A 17977-nucleotide genomic window follows, 5' to 3' on the forward strand; every position below is an offset into this window, starting at 1 on the left:
TCAGAGTATCCTGTCCAACTATAGGAACAGGAGAGGAAGGAGACATCACTGCAATTCAATTCTATCCACAGGTACTGACTGAGGATTCCTACAGACTGCACCTTGTGAGGGAAGACCACTGTCCCTGCCCTGAACAAGCAGGCGGTCCAGTCAGGATAATTAGTGAAATGCTTAGTGCATGCAAGAAGATTAGTGTCATAAGAGATCTGAAAATGGAGAGCTCCCATCAACTGAAATAGTAGGAAACTTCAAAAGAGTGGGGACTTGAGTTGTACATAGAAAAATGTGCGGAGTTGGATAGGAAGAGAGGAGTAAAGATAACTGAAAGTGACAGAGGGATGCTCGTGAGCAGTCACAGAGGAACAGGTGAGCATGGCTTGTTCTAGGGACAATGTGACTTGCTTGACTGACGGCGATCTTGAGACACGGAGCCATGGGAAATAAGGCTGCATGGTTGAGGTGGGGTGATAAGAAGGCTGATGCACTAATACTAACCAAGATCAGTTACTTAATTAGGCATTGAAATATGCTGCAAAATCAGACCTTAGAGGCATCTCAGCCAAATAAAAATGATTTCTTTGTAATCCACTCTTGATTTACCCAAGCCCCTCTTTGCTTTATTATCATGAATATAAAGAATTGGATATATTAGGAAAAGACTTAGGGGATTTTTTCTTATATTTTCACATATTATATTGTTTCATATTTGAAAAATGAAGGTAATACGTATGTGTTTAACAAATATAGAAATGACACAAAAAAATTCTGAACATTTTTTAAGAGTTGTTTGTTTAATAAGGTTTTAATGCACTACAATAGTGACATTTCTTATAAAATGTGATCATTCAAAGCTAGGCTGAAAATCTAGTGAAAATTTAATTAGCTGTTTAATAAAGTTTGGGTAAAGTTATGGAAACATATTGGATTAATGACCAAATCTATTTTTGAAAGATGAAAAGTAAATTATGTTGTCATGATTTTTATTATGAATTATTTCTGAAAATAGACAAAAATTAAGCAAACTAATTTAGTCAGGTATAAAAGTAACTTTTTTAGCTATTCTCTTCATATAGGTGTACCACTGTGGAGACACTGGAAGAGCATGGCCTGTCGTACCTCTTTCATACTTTGCTGAACAATCAAAATCAATCCTGTTCTTCAGTTCCACAAGAACTGGCTAAGACAAGATTCAAATAATAAAAGACGATCCTTATTGCTTAGTTCGATTTTTATATTCACTTGGAGAAAATTTGAAAGAAAGGTCACAGATCATGATAATAGAAATCAGTAGGTAAACTGGCCCTGGAGATGACAGTCTTCCTGCCTGCATCTTTACTAGTTCTCCTGCTAGTTTCTTATTGTTTTGCTTTGTTTGCTTTTTTGATTTATTTTTATGTAAAATGTGAGCCTAATAAACAAGACAATAGTCCTGGTGATACAAAATAATACTCATGGCTGAAGAAAGTGTTAAAAAAAAGTACCACAAATGCTATTAAGGAAAAATGAAGTATTTTATTTATTTCCCCAAATTTGGTCTGGATCTTTTTTTCTTTTTTCTTTTTTTTTTTTTTTTTTTTTGGTGAAGAAGATTCACCCTGACATCCATTGCTAATATTCCTCTTTTACATTTTTTTTTTTTTTTGGCTTGAGGAAGATTAGCTCTGAGATAACATCTGTGCCAATCTTCCTCTATTTTTTTGTATGTGGGATGCCTCCACAGCATGGCTGAGGAGTGAAGTAGGTCTGCACCCGGGATCCGAACCTGGGCCACTGAAGTGGAGCACACAGAGCTTTAACCACTCAGCCACAGTGCAGGCCCCCTGGTCTGGACATTTTTAAGTTTTCCATTTAACTAGCAGATTGGTTTAAGATGACAAATAAAAGATGATCCTATTTCTCTCACAAAATGGAGACACACATATATATATATATATTTTGAAATATTTCACTACCAAAATATTGGAGCTCAGCAGGGGAACACAATTGCACTAACCCAGTGTTCTTGAATGTTGATGGGTGAATGTCATCTCATTGACTCATTTCCTCTAACATTGAAAAATCTGTTGAGATATTGATGGTGTATACAGATGTGATTTTTTTAAGATAGTTGATTTTGATACCTACATTTTCTTGACTTGCCAATTAATTTTTAGAATTTTGTTTCTAATAATCAGAAGCCCAACAATATAGGTGGTGGCTATTAAATCACATTTCTTACCCGCTATAGAAACAGGTGTGCAATGCACTTCTCTTTGCTTCTTCTCATGTCACAGCCTCTTTTGGACCTTATCCAATACTCAGGAAGACGTGGTGAAGGTTTTTAAAGATTACCCTTGCCATGAGAATTCATAGTCGAATCTTTATAAACCAGGGGCTGCTGGTTCTTCCTGAGACCCACTTTTTTGTTCAACATAGTGATGTGACCAAAATGGATCGCAAAAAGCCACCTCTCCACCTGGCCATAGTTTCATAAGCCATAGTTTCATGACTTTATTTCAAATTCTTCGTAAGTAATGTTTGGAAAATCGGTTAGATTACCAATTATTTCTTCATTGCATGCAGAGAAATACACAATTGAGTATTTCAAATCCTTTGAAACTTCTATTGTCATATTACAAATATGCATGAGAAGGTTTAGTAAGTTAATGTTACCAAAAGTCAAATAAAAGAGATAAAAGAAGTTACATTCTTTTATGTATAAGAGAATAATTATAGTTCGGGCACCTGTGTTCATATAGTAATGTAGTGTTCTTTGCATTAATAAGATATGGCATATTGACCGAAACTCTTAAAGGTAGAATGCAAAACCAAACCATTAAGAACTGAAGAAATGCTAACCTTAACTCTGTTGTAATTTAGACCTGTCAACAAAATTATCGACAGCAATTTTAAAGATAATATTCTAGGTACAGCCGACAGTATTCCACTTGTATTTAATGAAAATGTGCTTTCTCAAACAATCAAATATTTGCCCTTAGTACTACTTCAGGATATTTGTATTTGTTCAACTAAAAAGTTAAAGTCAAGCATTCAGTTTCAATGGGACTTGAGACAAGCAGGCAATTAGGGGGTTTGGAAATAGTTGTATACCTGATGAAAACTCAGGAAATCATTTACTACCACATGAAAGTCGGTTTAAATGCTTCCTTCTCATTTCGTCTTCCCATAAATGCATATTTCTTAGAAGTGTGGGATGATATATGCAAGTTTTACACAGTAAATTCACCTTTTTAGGTAAATAAACAGATTACTTTTTCTCTCTGAAGATACATGCTACATGCTCTATGAAAGAAGTTCCTATGAAAAAGGAATCACCCAAATGGGTTCCCTTGATGTGACTCTCTTCCATATTCCCGGCCAAGTCAAAAGTATCAAACTACATCCCTATTCCTCCTCCCTGAGGACTAGAAATTCAGGATAGTAAAGGAAGTGCTCTGCCATAGAACAGAGCACAGGGTTTTGCATATAGTAGTCATTCAATAAATGGTGGTTGAAAACCATTGTATAAGAATCTTTGCATTACCCCTCTGTGACTAAAATGATTAGTTCCGTTATTTCACATACTTAGCCATAGATCATAACAGCAGCCAAAGTCACTGCTCTACTGTATACTCGTTTCTCTATCAGTTGATTTCCATATCTACCTATTTGCCCAATTAAAGTTTTGAGTTATCATCTAAAAATCTGTTAATTACAAACTAAATATCACAAATGATTAGTTGTTTGTTCTCTAAATGCAGGTTGGAGAACAATTTACTGTCTTATAATGAGAAAAGATTAAAGATTTGAGGACAAAAAGTACTACCAAGTAGAATAGTTCATTTGGAAATCTCTTTTTAATTATTAGTATCTTTTAATGCTTTGTGCTTTATAGGTACAAATTCATTCTGAATCAATGCTTGTGGAACTTTAATTTTCAATTCTGAATAATAGGTGACATTGAAATTGTTCAGCTGTGTTATACACTCTCCTTTTATAAGAGAAAAACATCACTTACAGAGAGGCCACCCACAAAATTTTGCAGAATTGAAAGATCATCTCCCAATTGCTTCAGTCTTTGTCAGACTTGGCTTATGAATTTCCTGACTTTGTAGGTATAAAGGAGGTAAAAGGTATGTGTGTTTATAAAGTATTATTCAAGCAAACAATGGGCTTCTTGAATTTCCGTTTATGCATTTCAGTATGCACAGGCGTCATTCTTAAAAGTATGAAATCGAAGTTGAAAGATTTGATCTATTAAAATGTGCTGAGAAATGATACAGTGGTAAATGCAAATTTCATGGTTAATACTAAAAGACCAAAAAAAGTCCTCTGCCATTGTCCATGTTTTATCTGTGTTTAAAAACCGTAGGGGGAAAAATACTCTCAGGGAAAAAAAAATGAAGCTTTACTGCAAAAGAAATGAATGCAAGAAATGGCACTTTAAGTAGTGAAGAGACGTGAAGCATTGCAACTTCATAGCCTGCTAAGGAGCAACAGCTGTACTTAATTTCAACTTGACGTGCTTCAGATCTCATATTCATATAGGTATTTAATGATCCAAACATAATGGTCCTATATAGAATAATTACTTATATGAAGGAGCAAACTTCATACGCATTCTTTTTTAAATGATCCTTCAAGAGAAAAACTGCACTGGCTCTTTGAACAATGAATAGTCTTTTTCACCAATCCAAAGGTTTGGGGCTAAGTAGCTTATCTTTTAAGAGAGAATAATAATAGCGCTGAGGTTACTTCTTGACGGACTCTTTTTGTCTTCCTCCTTCCCATGATAGCCAGTACAATGACAGAAGGTAGAACGCCAAGCCGATCATTAAGTCATACTGGTAAGTGGTTATAAGAAATATCACAAACAAAAGGAAATAAGGTATTTTAGAGTTGGTGTATCTTGAAAGCAGAGATTCACTGCTTTGAGCTTGACTCTCCTGGGCAGGGAGACAAGCAGAAGCAGAGCCCTCAGGTTCCTTGTCACCTGAAGTGTACAGTGATTGTCGAGAGTTTATTAATCCTTCGTTTTCATGCCTTGCCTCTTCCATGCTCTCAAAATCTTCACTGATTAAAATCCTTGGCCCTAGAGATTTTTCCACACTACATTCTCCTTGTTGGAAAATCTGGCCTATGCATCTTTCTCTCCTACTACCTGACGTCACTGTTTCTGAACTTCTGGAAACTTCTTCAGGTATAGACCCAGGATGAGGGTGCTTTTCAGTACCCTGGGTTTCACTTGTTGGGTTCCAATCATATTCTGATTTAGCAGAAATAGATTGGAGAGTCATGGTAGTAACTGTATTCTCTACAGCATTTGCCTGTTCATAAGATGGCACTGAAGTTTTAGCATGGTGATTGGAAATGTGAGAGCCATTTTGAGAAGCCCTATTAGTGTCTGAACTTAAATCAGAATGAATAACGGCATCTACATCTGTTTTCTTTGATAATTCTTGGACCTGCCCGTGATCTCTATTTTCCAGAAATATTTTTTTTTCTGTTGGTAGCATTCCCAAATGTAAATCCGGTTTTGAGGCTGCTTTTTCATTGCCTGTAATGGTGTGTAAGGATTCCTCTACACTTGTTCTATTTCCAATGCCACGTCTCTTCCTGTCATGTGTCTTCCCAGGATTGTACATAGATATGGTTTCTTCCTTCTCCATTTTATCTACATGTACATTACAAATACCTAAACGTGATTCCTTTTCAAAATCATTGTCATAGATTACGCCTACTGTATCTCGTTGACAAAGGGTATAATGTGAATCATCATTTCTTCCTTCATGTGGATCAAAGGCTGTTTCCTTTACCTCCATGGGCCTGTCACTTCGTGCTGTCTCTTGAGGTAGCTTAGCAATTATTGCTTTTTCTCTAGCAGACAAGCTTTCTAGAGTACTTTCTGATGTTGTCTTAATTATATAAGCTGTACCTGCTTCTGCTTTCCCAGTAATACCATGATCAGCTAGAGAAGACAGTTCACAGCTCACTGTTTCTTGGCAGGTAAACAATTCTTCGGTAGGAGTAGCTTTCAAACTCCTTGTTTTATCTCTTTTTTCCCACATGTCTTCACAATCTGCTTGTTCTTTGATCTGCTCTGTTCTATTTCTCTCACTTTCTCTTGCTTTAGCCTGACTTTCCAGAACATTCCAACTTTGTTTATGCTGTGTGTTCTTATTCTGATCTTCAGGATTAATCCAATCCAATTTTTCCTCTTCACCTTGGAAAAGATAAGCAGTCCTCAAAACATTTCCATTTCTTGAGGAACCACCTTCACCAGGTATCCCTCCTAAAGTTGTGCCTCCGCTAGTCAAGAGATCATGCTCAGGGGTTAACACAGCTTCTTCCCAATTTAGGTTTGTCCTTCGTGAATGAAAAGTATCTGCTCTTATTGCCTGGGTGGGAACTGTGGTATCTTTACTCGGCAGAACAGTCAGGTCTCTGTTACTAGCTCCAATCCCTTCCACGTTTAATTCAGGGTGGCCGATCTTCCTTTCTTGGTCATGTAAGATTGACTGAAAATTTTCACTTTGTTTTTCATTAACATCTAAATGTATTCTTTGCTCCTCCTTGTCATTCTTAGCATTGTCATAATCTTTCTTGGAAGATCCTTTTCCTATCGATTCTTCCAAATGGAAATCTGAATGGAAATCTCTTCTTAAATGTTCCCAATCTTTTATTTCAATTTTCTTAGCTCCTCCTTCATGTTGTTTATTGTCTGCCATTAATTGGTCTGAGGAGGGACAAGATACCTGCACTCTGCTTCTCCCTTGGGCTGGATTAGCATTATCATCCAGTACTTCTTTGCTGCCAATATGTAATTGCACTAATTCATCACTCCTAGTGTCTCCCAGTGATGGCTTGATTTCTCCCATATCGGACGTAATTTCCTCTGAAGGTTGATGACTACACTCATTTCCCGAGGAACACTTTTGATTGTGGTAAAAATCTCCCTTTAAGGAGCTTTCTGCTGATGAACTTGGAGACAAAGGCCTTTTAAACAAGTCAGTGTATACTTCACCATGGATTTGTGTCTTCTCTAACCCCTCAGCTTTATTTGGAAAATCGACTGGATCTGTTGAAAACGTATTCTTTTCGTCTCTGGAAGCAGTACTTCTTATTAAGCGTTGATTTATCTTAAGGGATAAAAACAAACAAACAAAAATAATTACCAAAGGCTTTTAAATATATACAATAAATTAGATAGGTCTCATTAACTTGGCTAGTAATTATCGGGTAAATTTCCTTGACTCATTTCATTTGTGAATTTTGCGCAAATTCTGGAAGCCGGATGTTTTGGGGGGATCCTTGTAGGCTGTGACTTGGGAATGAGATTAATAAGAAAAGGGGCCAAAATTAATCACTCTCCTTCCCAGCTTCCAAATATCACATTGTATTATTCAACTATTCTTGCTTGTCATTGCACTTTCTCCTCACTTAGGATATACACATTGATAGCTCCATGCTAATCAATTAGAGAGCAGCTTCCTGGGTGCCCCTTGCTGCATTTACTCTTGCTGTAGGTGCCCCTATTACAGTTTCTCTTATTAATATGTTTTCTGCAAAGCTTCTGCAAACTATTAATAGCAAAACGTCACTCAAAGAAAAGTGAGGGAGTTAATGTCTCTGCAAATTCTGTTTTAATGACCCTCTGCCAACTGGTACTCAAATGTATTTGAGCTCTTCAGTGATGCCAACTGTCAGGATTTAACAGTGAGATGCCTGTGTTTTTTTTTTCTCCTCATAACTGACATTTGCATGATCTCAATAATTATATGCAAATCTTACGTTTTCCCCTTCTTCTCACATAAGGCTCATGTTACTTGTCAACTGCACAGCTGTCTTGTAAGCCAATGCCTGTGGGTTCCACAGATTTGGTTGTATTTCCATCTATTATAGAGCTTCATTGTTTTATGCATTAACGTCAGCATGGAGCAAATTAGCATCTAAATTACAGCTCCCTGTTCATTTATTGGACATACAATCTCAGTAACTTCTAAACAAACTTTTATATTTGAGCCTGCTCATTGTAATGAGGTGTGTTGGTGAAGTATGTGATTTTTCAGGACCCTTTCATTAAATTCTGTAGTTTGAAAAAAAAAAATTGCGATGTTAACTTTCAGCTGGTGAGAATTCTCACAATGGGTGACAACTTTGTAGTTTCTTAAAGTTGGAGCAAAGTAAATTGCATACTTTAGTGATGCAGCTTCCATATCACTATAGAAAAGATGGAATGTGTGGGGAAAGAGATGAGCTCTATTTCTTTTCTGTTTCAGCACTGACACTTGAAGAGGCAAATGTCATTTTAATCTTAGATGATTATGAATCCATGTATCCTAATGATATGAGCTCCAACCAAATACAGTAAAGGATAAATTGCATTATGTGACTCATTTACTCCTATTTCTTCCTTTGTGATAAAAATGCTATCTAAACCATCCCCCACAAAATTCCAAATAGATTGAATGTTCACCAGTGTGAAATTTATGATAACAAATTTAATACTAAGTTTTACAGTACTGAATTTGTTTCCTGTTTAAAAATTATGGCACAGGCTATTTTCTCCTCATTTGGTAATTTAATCCTTTCCAATGATATAGAGCTTTGAGATTCTCACAAAGACGGAAGTAAAAAAAAAAATGCTGCTCAATGCAAGAATCAGACTTGTAGAGCCGGACAGAACCTTAACAATCATCTAGTCCAGCCCTCTCATTTTACAGATGAGTTTATGCTAAGTGTACACTTGTCACAAAGATTAGAAATGCACATCGGGATAGTGCTACCTCTTCTGTAATTCCTACAAACTATTACTCAGAGCCCCTGGTAAAGAGATAAGAAATGAATGTCATTAATTTACTAATGCAGAGACCAGAAGCAACATACTGAAATCAAAGTGCCTTGTTGATCAAGCTAGAGACAGAATAGGCTGTGCTTTCACATTTGCAAATTATATTAGTTGAAGCTATTGAAAGGCAGGCATTGCAGCATCTTTGAAGCATAAACAGATTCATCTTCTCTAATACCGTGGCAACCAGAACACTTACCATCAACTCTAATTCTTTTCCATTATGTTCATCGTGTTCCCTGTTTACATCTTTTACATTCTGATTACTGGTTTCCAAGTCTTCCTTGTCCTCATGAGAAGAAACAATGCTTGGGATATAGGTATCTGAAAAGTTAATATAATTGTACCCATGTAAGATTGTTATAATGGTAGGCTTTAACAAAAGAGACAGATTTTGTTTAAAAGTTAAATAAGAAATATTACCTGTAATTTTTGAATCCTCAGAATTATTCTCATCGGATGTTCCTGATGATTCTTCTTTACTGTTAAATTTAAAACAAAATGTTATACATTTTTCTGGCACTACATCTTCTAATAGTTTTTATACAGGGGAAAATTAAAACCAATAACAAGCCAAATAAATATAACCTTTCATATTTTTTGTATTACTTTGTATATTTTTTAAATAAAATTGATCTCTTAGAATGAGCAATAGTAAAGCAATAGTAAATATTAGTTGTAGAAAAATTTTGAAATAATTCACACCACCTCATATTTCTAAATATGATTGTGTTACTCATATTAAAACTTATACAACCAAAGTGAAAATATATGTAAATGCAGATTATTCCATCATTCATGAATTTAATCTTTCCAAGTGAGAACATTCTTCTCTTGGCTTATATGATAAAATTTTATGAACTGACAGTCCATTTGTGGTCATGGAAATTGCTTTCTAACGTTCCAATTATTAATTTTTTTGTGTTCCATTTTATTCAAAATTCTTTCAGTTGGACTGACATAATATTAACTCTCTGTTTCCAGAAAAGGAGAAAAGAAAACAAAGTTACTAAAAACTGAAAAGCAGGAAAATTTATATTCAGTTAAAAGACTTTATTTGTGTATTATAGCCACAGGCCAATTTTATAACCAAGACTTCAGATCACTTATATGGAAGCATATATTTTCTTTACTTAAAATGATTTGGGTTATACTCCCTTTTCTACTGTGTTCTGCATACTGACTGAAAAAGATAAATAGCTTTTTCTTTCAAATGTAATCTGTTTGTAGATATATTTGTGGAATCATTAAAATTTAGCTTTGTCCAGGACACTTAGCAGGAAAAATGGTGGTGACAAAAGTCTACTTTGTGTATAGTTATGTCATAAGTCAATCTATTAGAAATGACTGGCCCAGTGTCCACATTTTCTTTTATTGTCTGAGCTGAATTTGCTGCTAGTGACTTTTCTCAATGACTTTTTCTTCAATAAAATAAATCTAGAGAGTTGGCAATGGTTGATACATTTATCATTGCATGGATAATGTTGATCCAAATCCCAAAAAGGCTAATCTTATTTTAACAAATCATGAGAAAATTGTGAATTCTTCCATCCTGTGTAAGAAGGTAATTCAATTTTGTATATATTTATAATGCTTAATTTTAACTTTACCAAAACTATTTGGTAACTTCCAGGAGGTCCATAAACGAAAACAATGTTTCTACATAAATATAATTTCATTAGAAAAATATAGTGTTTACATAATTGATACTGACTTAATCTATGAATCTATATTGTTTAACGAAGCCAATAGCTATGTGAAGATTTACTTTTGTGGGATCCGACTGCAAGCTGACACATCTTACCTTCTCCATGTACATAATGTCTATGTGCTTAAACAGATATAAACCATTGAACAGAATTTAATTGTCCCTGCTTCCTCTTCATTCTCATAACAATACTGAAAACTTCATTTGTAGAGGGAAAATAATAGCTATTTAAAGGCTTTTGCTTTTTACCTAACTAAAATGCTAGCAGTCATTTTTCTAACTCAATTGTCTAAAATAGTTCAATTTTTAAAAAATGATCACATCAAAAGGAAAGGAACTTGCTTTTAACTCATTTTGGGGACAAATAATGAGGTGTCAAACTGTGTATTACTATATTAGTGTCTTACAAAAATATGCAAATACACAAATATGGTGGTGGGAAATCTCAGATTCAGGGATAAATACAAGAAAGAGAAGTTGAAACAGAGAAAAATTTAAATATTATATTAAATATCTATGAAAAAACTAATAGAAGATGTGTGAGACACCTAGAAGGAAAAGAATAATAAAATTGTATCAAAAAATAATAAAGGCCTAGAAAAATTGAGAAATATACCATGTTCATAGATAGGAAGAAGGTATTATGAAAATGTCAATTCTCTCTCAAATTGATCTATAGATGTAATTCAATTCTAATCAAAATTCCAAAGAAGTTTTTCGCAAAATTTGAAAGTATGACTCTAAAGAGAAGAATAAAGGGCTAAAGATAGCTGGAATATTTCTGAGAAAGCTGGAATATTTCTGAGAAATGGCAGAGAAGGGAGAAACTGCTCCATCTGATTTCAAGAGTTCTTATGAAGATTGAGTTATTAATACTGTTATATTGGTATAAAGACAGACAAACTGGCTGATGAAAAAGGATTGAGAGCTCAGTAACAGATCCACACATATTTAGAACTTAGGTACATGACAAATGTAGCATATCAGACAGCAGGGAAATAAGAGACTTTTCAGCAAGTGGAGATAAGGAAAATGGCTAATACCTTTATGGGGAAAGACGAAATTGGCACAACGTATAGTCAAAAGTCACCTTTAGATGGATTAAGATATTAAATGTCAAAAACCTTCAAAATCTTAGCAGAAAACATGTGAACATCTTTCATACCTAAGAATAGGAAATATTTTCCTAAATAAGAAAAAATCTAGTGACTATTAAAAAAAATTAAAACTTTTTTTCATTAAAAGACATCTTTATAATGTAAAAATATAAGTTACAAACTAAGAGAAGACGTTTGCATTACAAAAAATCAACACAAATAAGTATCAAGAATATATTACAAAACTCCTACAAATCAATAAGAAAGCACAAACGTATTAATAGAATTGGGGGAGAAGGGCAGATATTTCACAGAAGAGAAAATACGTGTAGCTGATAAACACATAAAGGGATGGCAGCACTATTTGAGAACAGAGAAATGCAAATCAAAACCACAAGGAGATACTATTTTATACCTAATTAATTGATAAACATTGCTATTGACTGCATAAACTTGAGCCGACCCAAATGCCCACCAACAGGAGAGTAGATAGATAGCTATGGCATATCACAACAAGGAATATTACATAGCACTCAAAATTAATAAACCACAGAGATATACAACAATATGGATAAATCTTAGCAACGTAATATTAAATGAATAGTCCCAAAACCTTACATCAGAAGATGTTCTTTTTTATGAGGCTAAAAACTACCAGAATAATTTAAATATATATGTGATGGAACAGAGAGAATAAAATAAAAAGTTATATGAGAAAGAAAGCTTGATTTTCAAGATTATAGTTACATCAAGTGGTGCAAGTTAGAGGAACAGAATGAGGCAGGAAATAGAAGTTTGTTACTGTTTTCAGTGGTAGTTTTGCAGGTGTTTATTACATTATTGAAAATATCTAAGTAGTTGAATTTTAGTTTCAGATAATTTATTAAGACAAATGGGTAGCTCTCTGGCCTAGATTAGAGGATGTCTATAGATAAAATCCCACTCTGGAGTTCAAAGTTTTTGTCATATGATCAATTACATAAAAAGTGAATAATTATAACCGCTTTAGAAAATCTGAGGAAAAAAGACTAAAAACGATAGTTGATGATGTATATAAATGAAATGTATTATGGAATGCTTCTAGTCTCTCCTTTATGTTTCCTGAGTCCTTTTTAAGTAGAGGAGTGTCTTATTTATCTGTATTCCCAGTGGCTGACAGTGCCTGACACACAGCAGTGACATCGTAAATGCTGCTGAGTACATGTGCAGCATCCTTTCTGCTCTTCCTTTCTCGCAACCTCTTGTCAACATTAGCATAACATTGTTCTTCTCTTCTTTCCTCACAAAAATTTAATTTCAGAAAAGGTTCTAATAAATTAAAACAAGCATAGTTTTCTATGTCTTATAATGCTTAAAGTATCACCCCTTCCAAAGTTCAGGAATGCTTTTGATTACGGATTCTAATAATTAAATAAAGTTTAAAAATCTTCTAATATAAATTTAAAAATTAAAAAGAAAGGTACTTATTTTGATCATTTCCAGTGCACTTTAAATTATATAATATAGTCATTTGTATTATTTAATCATAAGAAGGGTCATTTACTCTTCTAATAGATATTTTGAACACCCACTATGTGCCACAAATTATAATAAGCCCTGGGACATCCACGTTGAATAATCTATAGCTTCTTACCTCAAGGAAGCTATAATGTAATGATGGAAATAGACATATCAACAGGCAATTATTATAACAATTGATACATATTATAGTAAATAATGGGATATGATAGATATTCTCTTAGAGAAAAATGAGAGGACAGAAATGAGGAGAGCACTCCATTAGGAGAATCAGGGAATTTTTCACAAAGGAAGTAACATTGTGAGTTAGGTTTTACGGAAAGTAGACATTTCCCAATTAGAGAAGAATGGTAAGGTCATTTCAAGTTGAGAGAATGACAAGTGAACAAAGATTTAAGGTTAAGAAAGCACAGAAGAAAGAGACATCCTGAAACAGTGAGGTGCTCAGAGACCATGGACTGTGTTTTGGGGAAAGAATGCCAAGGAAGAGAACTGGGGTTGGTTTGAGCCAGATTTAAAGGGCTTAGCAGGCCGGACAAAGCAGGGCTGAATTCTTTATACACTTTTTAACTAACGTGGTTGACGGATGGGACAGTTAAATGGGAGAGAGACGTGGTCAGATTTACATTTAGGGACCAATATGTGGACATACAATTAGGAACCACTCTTAGGAAAGCCTGGATGGGATGAGCTACAATGGCAGGAAGACCAGTCCTGAGGCTCCTGCAATAATTCAGGCACAAAATGATGAGTGTTAAAGGTGACGGCAATGAGAAAAGAGAAGAGGAATCAAATGTGAGTCATAATTTTTGAGGTAGCATCAACATGATTTGTTGATCAAGTCCCTGTACATAGATTTTTAAAATGACTTCTCTGCCTGAGCTTGGTTGCCTTCATGAGATTTGGAAATCTATTATTGCCCCTTCCAAGATCTAAGCAAGGGAGAGTTAAGTATGGTGGTTAACTGGGACTTCTGCATGACAAGTCAGTAAGGTCCTGAATTAGTCTTCAGGCTGGTTTCTCATGTCTTCTGGGCTGGCTGATGTGCTTCTGAGGTGTCCATGTAGACACTGCTTTCAGGCTTCTTCTCTAGTCTCTGGTACACTTGCCTGCACAGTGGACCAGCAAGGTATGCCTAGGCTCCTGGCTTTTATTCTAGTCCTTCAGTGAGGAAAAGTAAGATACTTTCCATCCATCCTCTGTTCACTTGGGTCTATAACTTTATAAGTAGTGCTTAGCTAACCTATGAACAGTAGCCAATCTGTCTTGCTAGATTTGGGCATTCTACCTAGAAGAATTTCTAACAAACTAGAAATCAAGCTGATAAAGGAACTTTAAGCATCTCAGTTGTTCAGAAGCCCTGCTAACCTTGCCCCTCCCTTCTCCCATGAATACCATAGCTCTCAAACATAACAACAGTTCCCAAAATTGTTTTTCATATCAGAAACACCAGGCCCTGTTTCTCTGTGTTCTAAATTAATAGAACTGCACATGGAGGTGGGGAGAGGGAATGGAGAAGGATGGTACTGGAAATCTCCTAAGATGATTTTGACGTGAGGCCAGATTTGCAGACTTCTGATGTAGATAACAATGCATCTCAGAGCATAAGCCCATTGGATTTAGCTATCCAGGCTGCCCCTTCCCTAGGCAGTTGGGAGAGTCATTCCTTAGCTTTAGTTGGACCTCCTGGGCCAGAACCCAGTTTTCCTACTTCTTACTATCTTTATATAAGTGTGTAGCATGTTTTACTACTATCTAGCCAAAACTTACCAGTAGAGAGAAATAAAGGATGACGCAGATATTTCTAGTTTGAGAATTTAAAAGGATGGAACCGCCATCATTTGAGATGGAGAATTCAGGAGGAGAAACAAGGGTGCAGGAAGGAGGGTGAGTTCCATTGAAGGAAATGTATTAGGATTGGAAGGTCCCTGGGATATGGGCTTTTGACCAAATGAGAAGTGAAAATTAGTGCTTGTTGAATGAAAAATGTCCAGAGTTTGATGTGTTTCTTTTATCTCTTGTGATATCATTGCACAAAGTCTTCCACCATCTTTACAATTTGAGTATATGAATTTACCCCCAATTCAAAGAAATAGGACATAACATTGAAATTTTATATGATGACCTGGAGTAGATATTAAATAAATATATGTTGCATATAGGAAGAAGTGAATGGTTTCCAGCTGATAGTGATCCTCATGAAATTAATAGTAATTTTAAATACATAGCAATCAGTATTCATTCATTCAATCAATCATCATTTAACAAATATTTATTGTGTCCACAAATTTCTAAATATTGTACTAGATCACGACAATAAACAAGACAGAATCCCCACACTCTCAAAGTATCACAAGCCAGTGGGGAAGGCAGACGGTTAAGTAAAGCAACACCCTACAGTATAATAAATGTGTGTTCAGTGACGTGCAGGGTGGGTTGGAAAGGCTTCCAGGAGGACATGACTTCTAAGTTGAAACCTAACAAGAAGTGACATTCGTTAACAGTGTCTTTCAAAATGTGGTTCGCAGCCCTGCTATGTGAAAACCATCTGGTACTTGTTACAAATGCTGCTTCAGGAGCCCAGAACCCGATCCACTGAATCAGCGTCTCTGGAATGGGGAGTGGGTATCTGCATTTTTGACCAGAACCTCAGAGATATCTATGTGCACTAGTGTTTGAAACACTCTGGTCTAACTATACATATAAAAGGGAAACAGGGAGACTCCAGTCTCTAGGATTCCAGGAAAATGGTGTAGAAAGTGCCTCTTTATGCCTCAGACTTTTTAGCAAGTCAGAGCCTACTGTGTAAGGAGACCTGCAGCTCTATGCACAAAAGAAAATAATTGTTTATGTGTCACATATATACCTAAAAAAAGAAGAAATACGTTGAAGACTAGACCAGTCTATGTGCCTTAGAGAATAAAATGATGAAACATTGATGAGGCAGGAAGTGAAAGGCGTTTGTAACATATCTAATAAATTAATTAGCAAACAATAACTTGTGTTTCTGAGTCAGCTGGTAACCACTCAAAAGTTGAGTCCTACCTAGTCTCTACCTCTGAGCCTCACATAAATTAAGGAAAGTTTATTTTACTTTTTATGTCAAATTTCTCTCATTCATAGGATCTCAGATCTGTAAGGGACCTCATATGTGGATAGTCCCATCCCCCCATATTATAGAGAGAGAAACTAAAGCCTAGTTAAACGACGTGGCAGAAGTCACACAAGCTAACTAGTAGCCAAGCTAGAACTAGATTCAAGCCTCTTGGTCACCATGTCAGTGTCGTTACGTAGGGAGTCAAGCCGTAGCAGAAAAGAGCAGAAAGACTTGGATGCAAATCTTAGTCTTTTCTGTTATTTACCAAGTACTAAGCCACGTGACCTTAGACAAGATACTTAACTTCTCTATATCTCATTTTTTCCAAAATATGCCTACTTCTTACACAGGGCAATTATTTAGCACAGTTCTTAATACATGGAAGCATTTAATAAATATTATTATTATCACTACTGCTTTTATCATTATTATTAGTGACGTGGTAAATACCACACTGATCATTAGTTCTACACTACCACAGGACCCGATTCCCACACTTCTCTTTCTACTTGAAATTATCTACATTTTTTAAAGTTTAATCCATTGTCTCATATCTTTAATTCACAAGTTAGTTTTAAGAGTAAAATTTGCAACGCATGATAAGATACTTCCTTAGTCTTTTTTAATGTGCCCTTTTTTAATATCACCCTCCAAAGAAAAATCACTAGATCTTCAGTGAAAGTAACCTTTTATTTAAAAGTGTGCACTCCAAATACAGCGTGCACGAGAATGCTAATTCACACTTTCTGTTATTACCCAATTGATTTATTCAGTGTCAGGACATAGGCACCATGCTAATATTACTGCAGTTTCTGGGTATGCGGCACTTCTGCTTTTGGAATTACGGCTAATTTTAACACTGTCAAAATGCAGTAGTTCTAGTGCAAGTAATAATATAGTTTTTCCTAAGGTCCTATAATGCCATTGTGCTAAAAGCCCATATGTCTCTTATAATATGAGGGAAACCTCTCAGAGACCTGTTCCCCACAATCTAAGTCTGATGTGATGGAATTACCCAACCAGTCAGGGTAAATGTCAGGATTAGGCTGGAGACAGCAAAAGTGTAACTCCATTCCAAGTGGAATCAAAATGCTGGCATAAAAAAGGATCCTTTCCAAAGTGAGTCATGAATGTTGTATTTGTGTCTCCTTAACACTCTGTGTGAAAGTACTCAGCACTGCCTAAAGAGAACCAGACGTGGAATTCTTGGCCATCACCTCTCCCCCTACGATAAACAGCTAAAGAGTAAATGTTGAACTCCTCAAGAAGTTCGGGCCTGTCCTCTTTGTTCAAAGCTTGTGGTCTCATTCTATTTCCTCCACCTCCTCCTCTAAAGAAAGAAAGGAAAATAAATGAATGGAGAGCTTTTAAATTAGGAATAACTTGCACTTCATTTGAGAATTTTTTTAAAAGACACTTAGGAAGAGTATATTAGCACCAGCACTGATAAGTGGTTATTTACCGAAATACTGAAAAAATTTTCCTAAGGTAAATAATTACATATTGTGTACTATTTATTTTCATAAATTTTATGGTGATGTTTCTCTAAAAAACTACTTTCTAGTATTCTGACATTTTATAGTCATTTATAAATTGGAAGAAGGAGGAAAGCAGAAACTTGTACTTAAGGAGAGGTGAAGTTCGTAACACACTAACCCACTACTAGGACGTCCTATCTTTTCCTTTGGTGTTACAACACTGGTAGTCTAAGGATCCGAAATAGAACCGAA

General features: G+C 35.4%; 1 protein-coding gene across 1 annotated transcript in view; it reads right to left on the bottom strand.

Annotated features, from left to right (window-relative positions):
* Window positions 1–3817: 3817 nt before the first annotated feature.
* PPP1R3A (protein phosphatase 1 regulatory subunit 3A) overlaps window positions 3818–17977 on the bottom strand; it is a 38059-nt gene continuing 23899 nt past the window's right edge. The window contains exons 2-4 of the mRNA XM_001917034.6: window positions 9251–9309; window positions 9027–9151; window positions 3818–7118 (exon numbers count right to left, since the gene is read on the bottom strand). Of these exons, the coding sequence (XP_001917069.1) occupies window positions 4731–7118; window positions 9027–9151; window positions 9251–9309 (2572 nt within the window). The 3' untranslated portion in view covers window positions 3818–4730. The remainder of the gene's footprint in view (window positions 7119–9026; window positions 9152–9250; window positions 9310–17977) is intronic.

Source organism: Equus caballus, chromosome 4, assembly GCF_041296265.1.
Source record: "Equus caballus isolate H_3958 breed thoroughbred chromosome 4, TB-T2T, whole genome shotgun sequence".
NCBI lineage: Eukaryota > Metazoa > Chordata > Mammalia > Perissodactyla > Equidae > Equus > Equus caballus.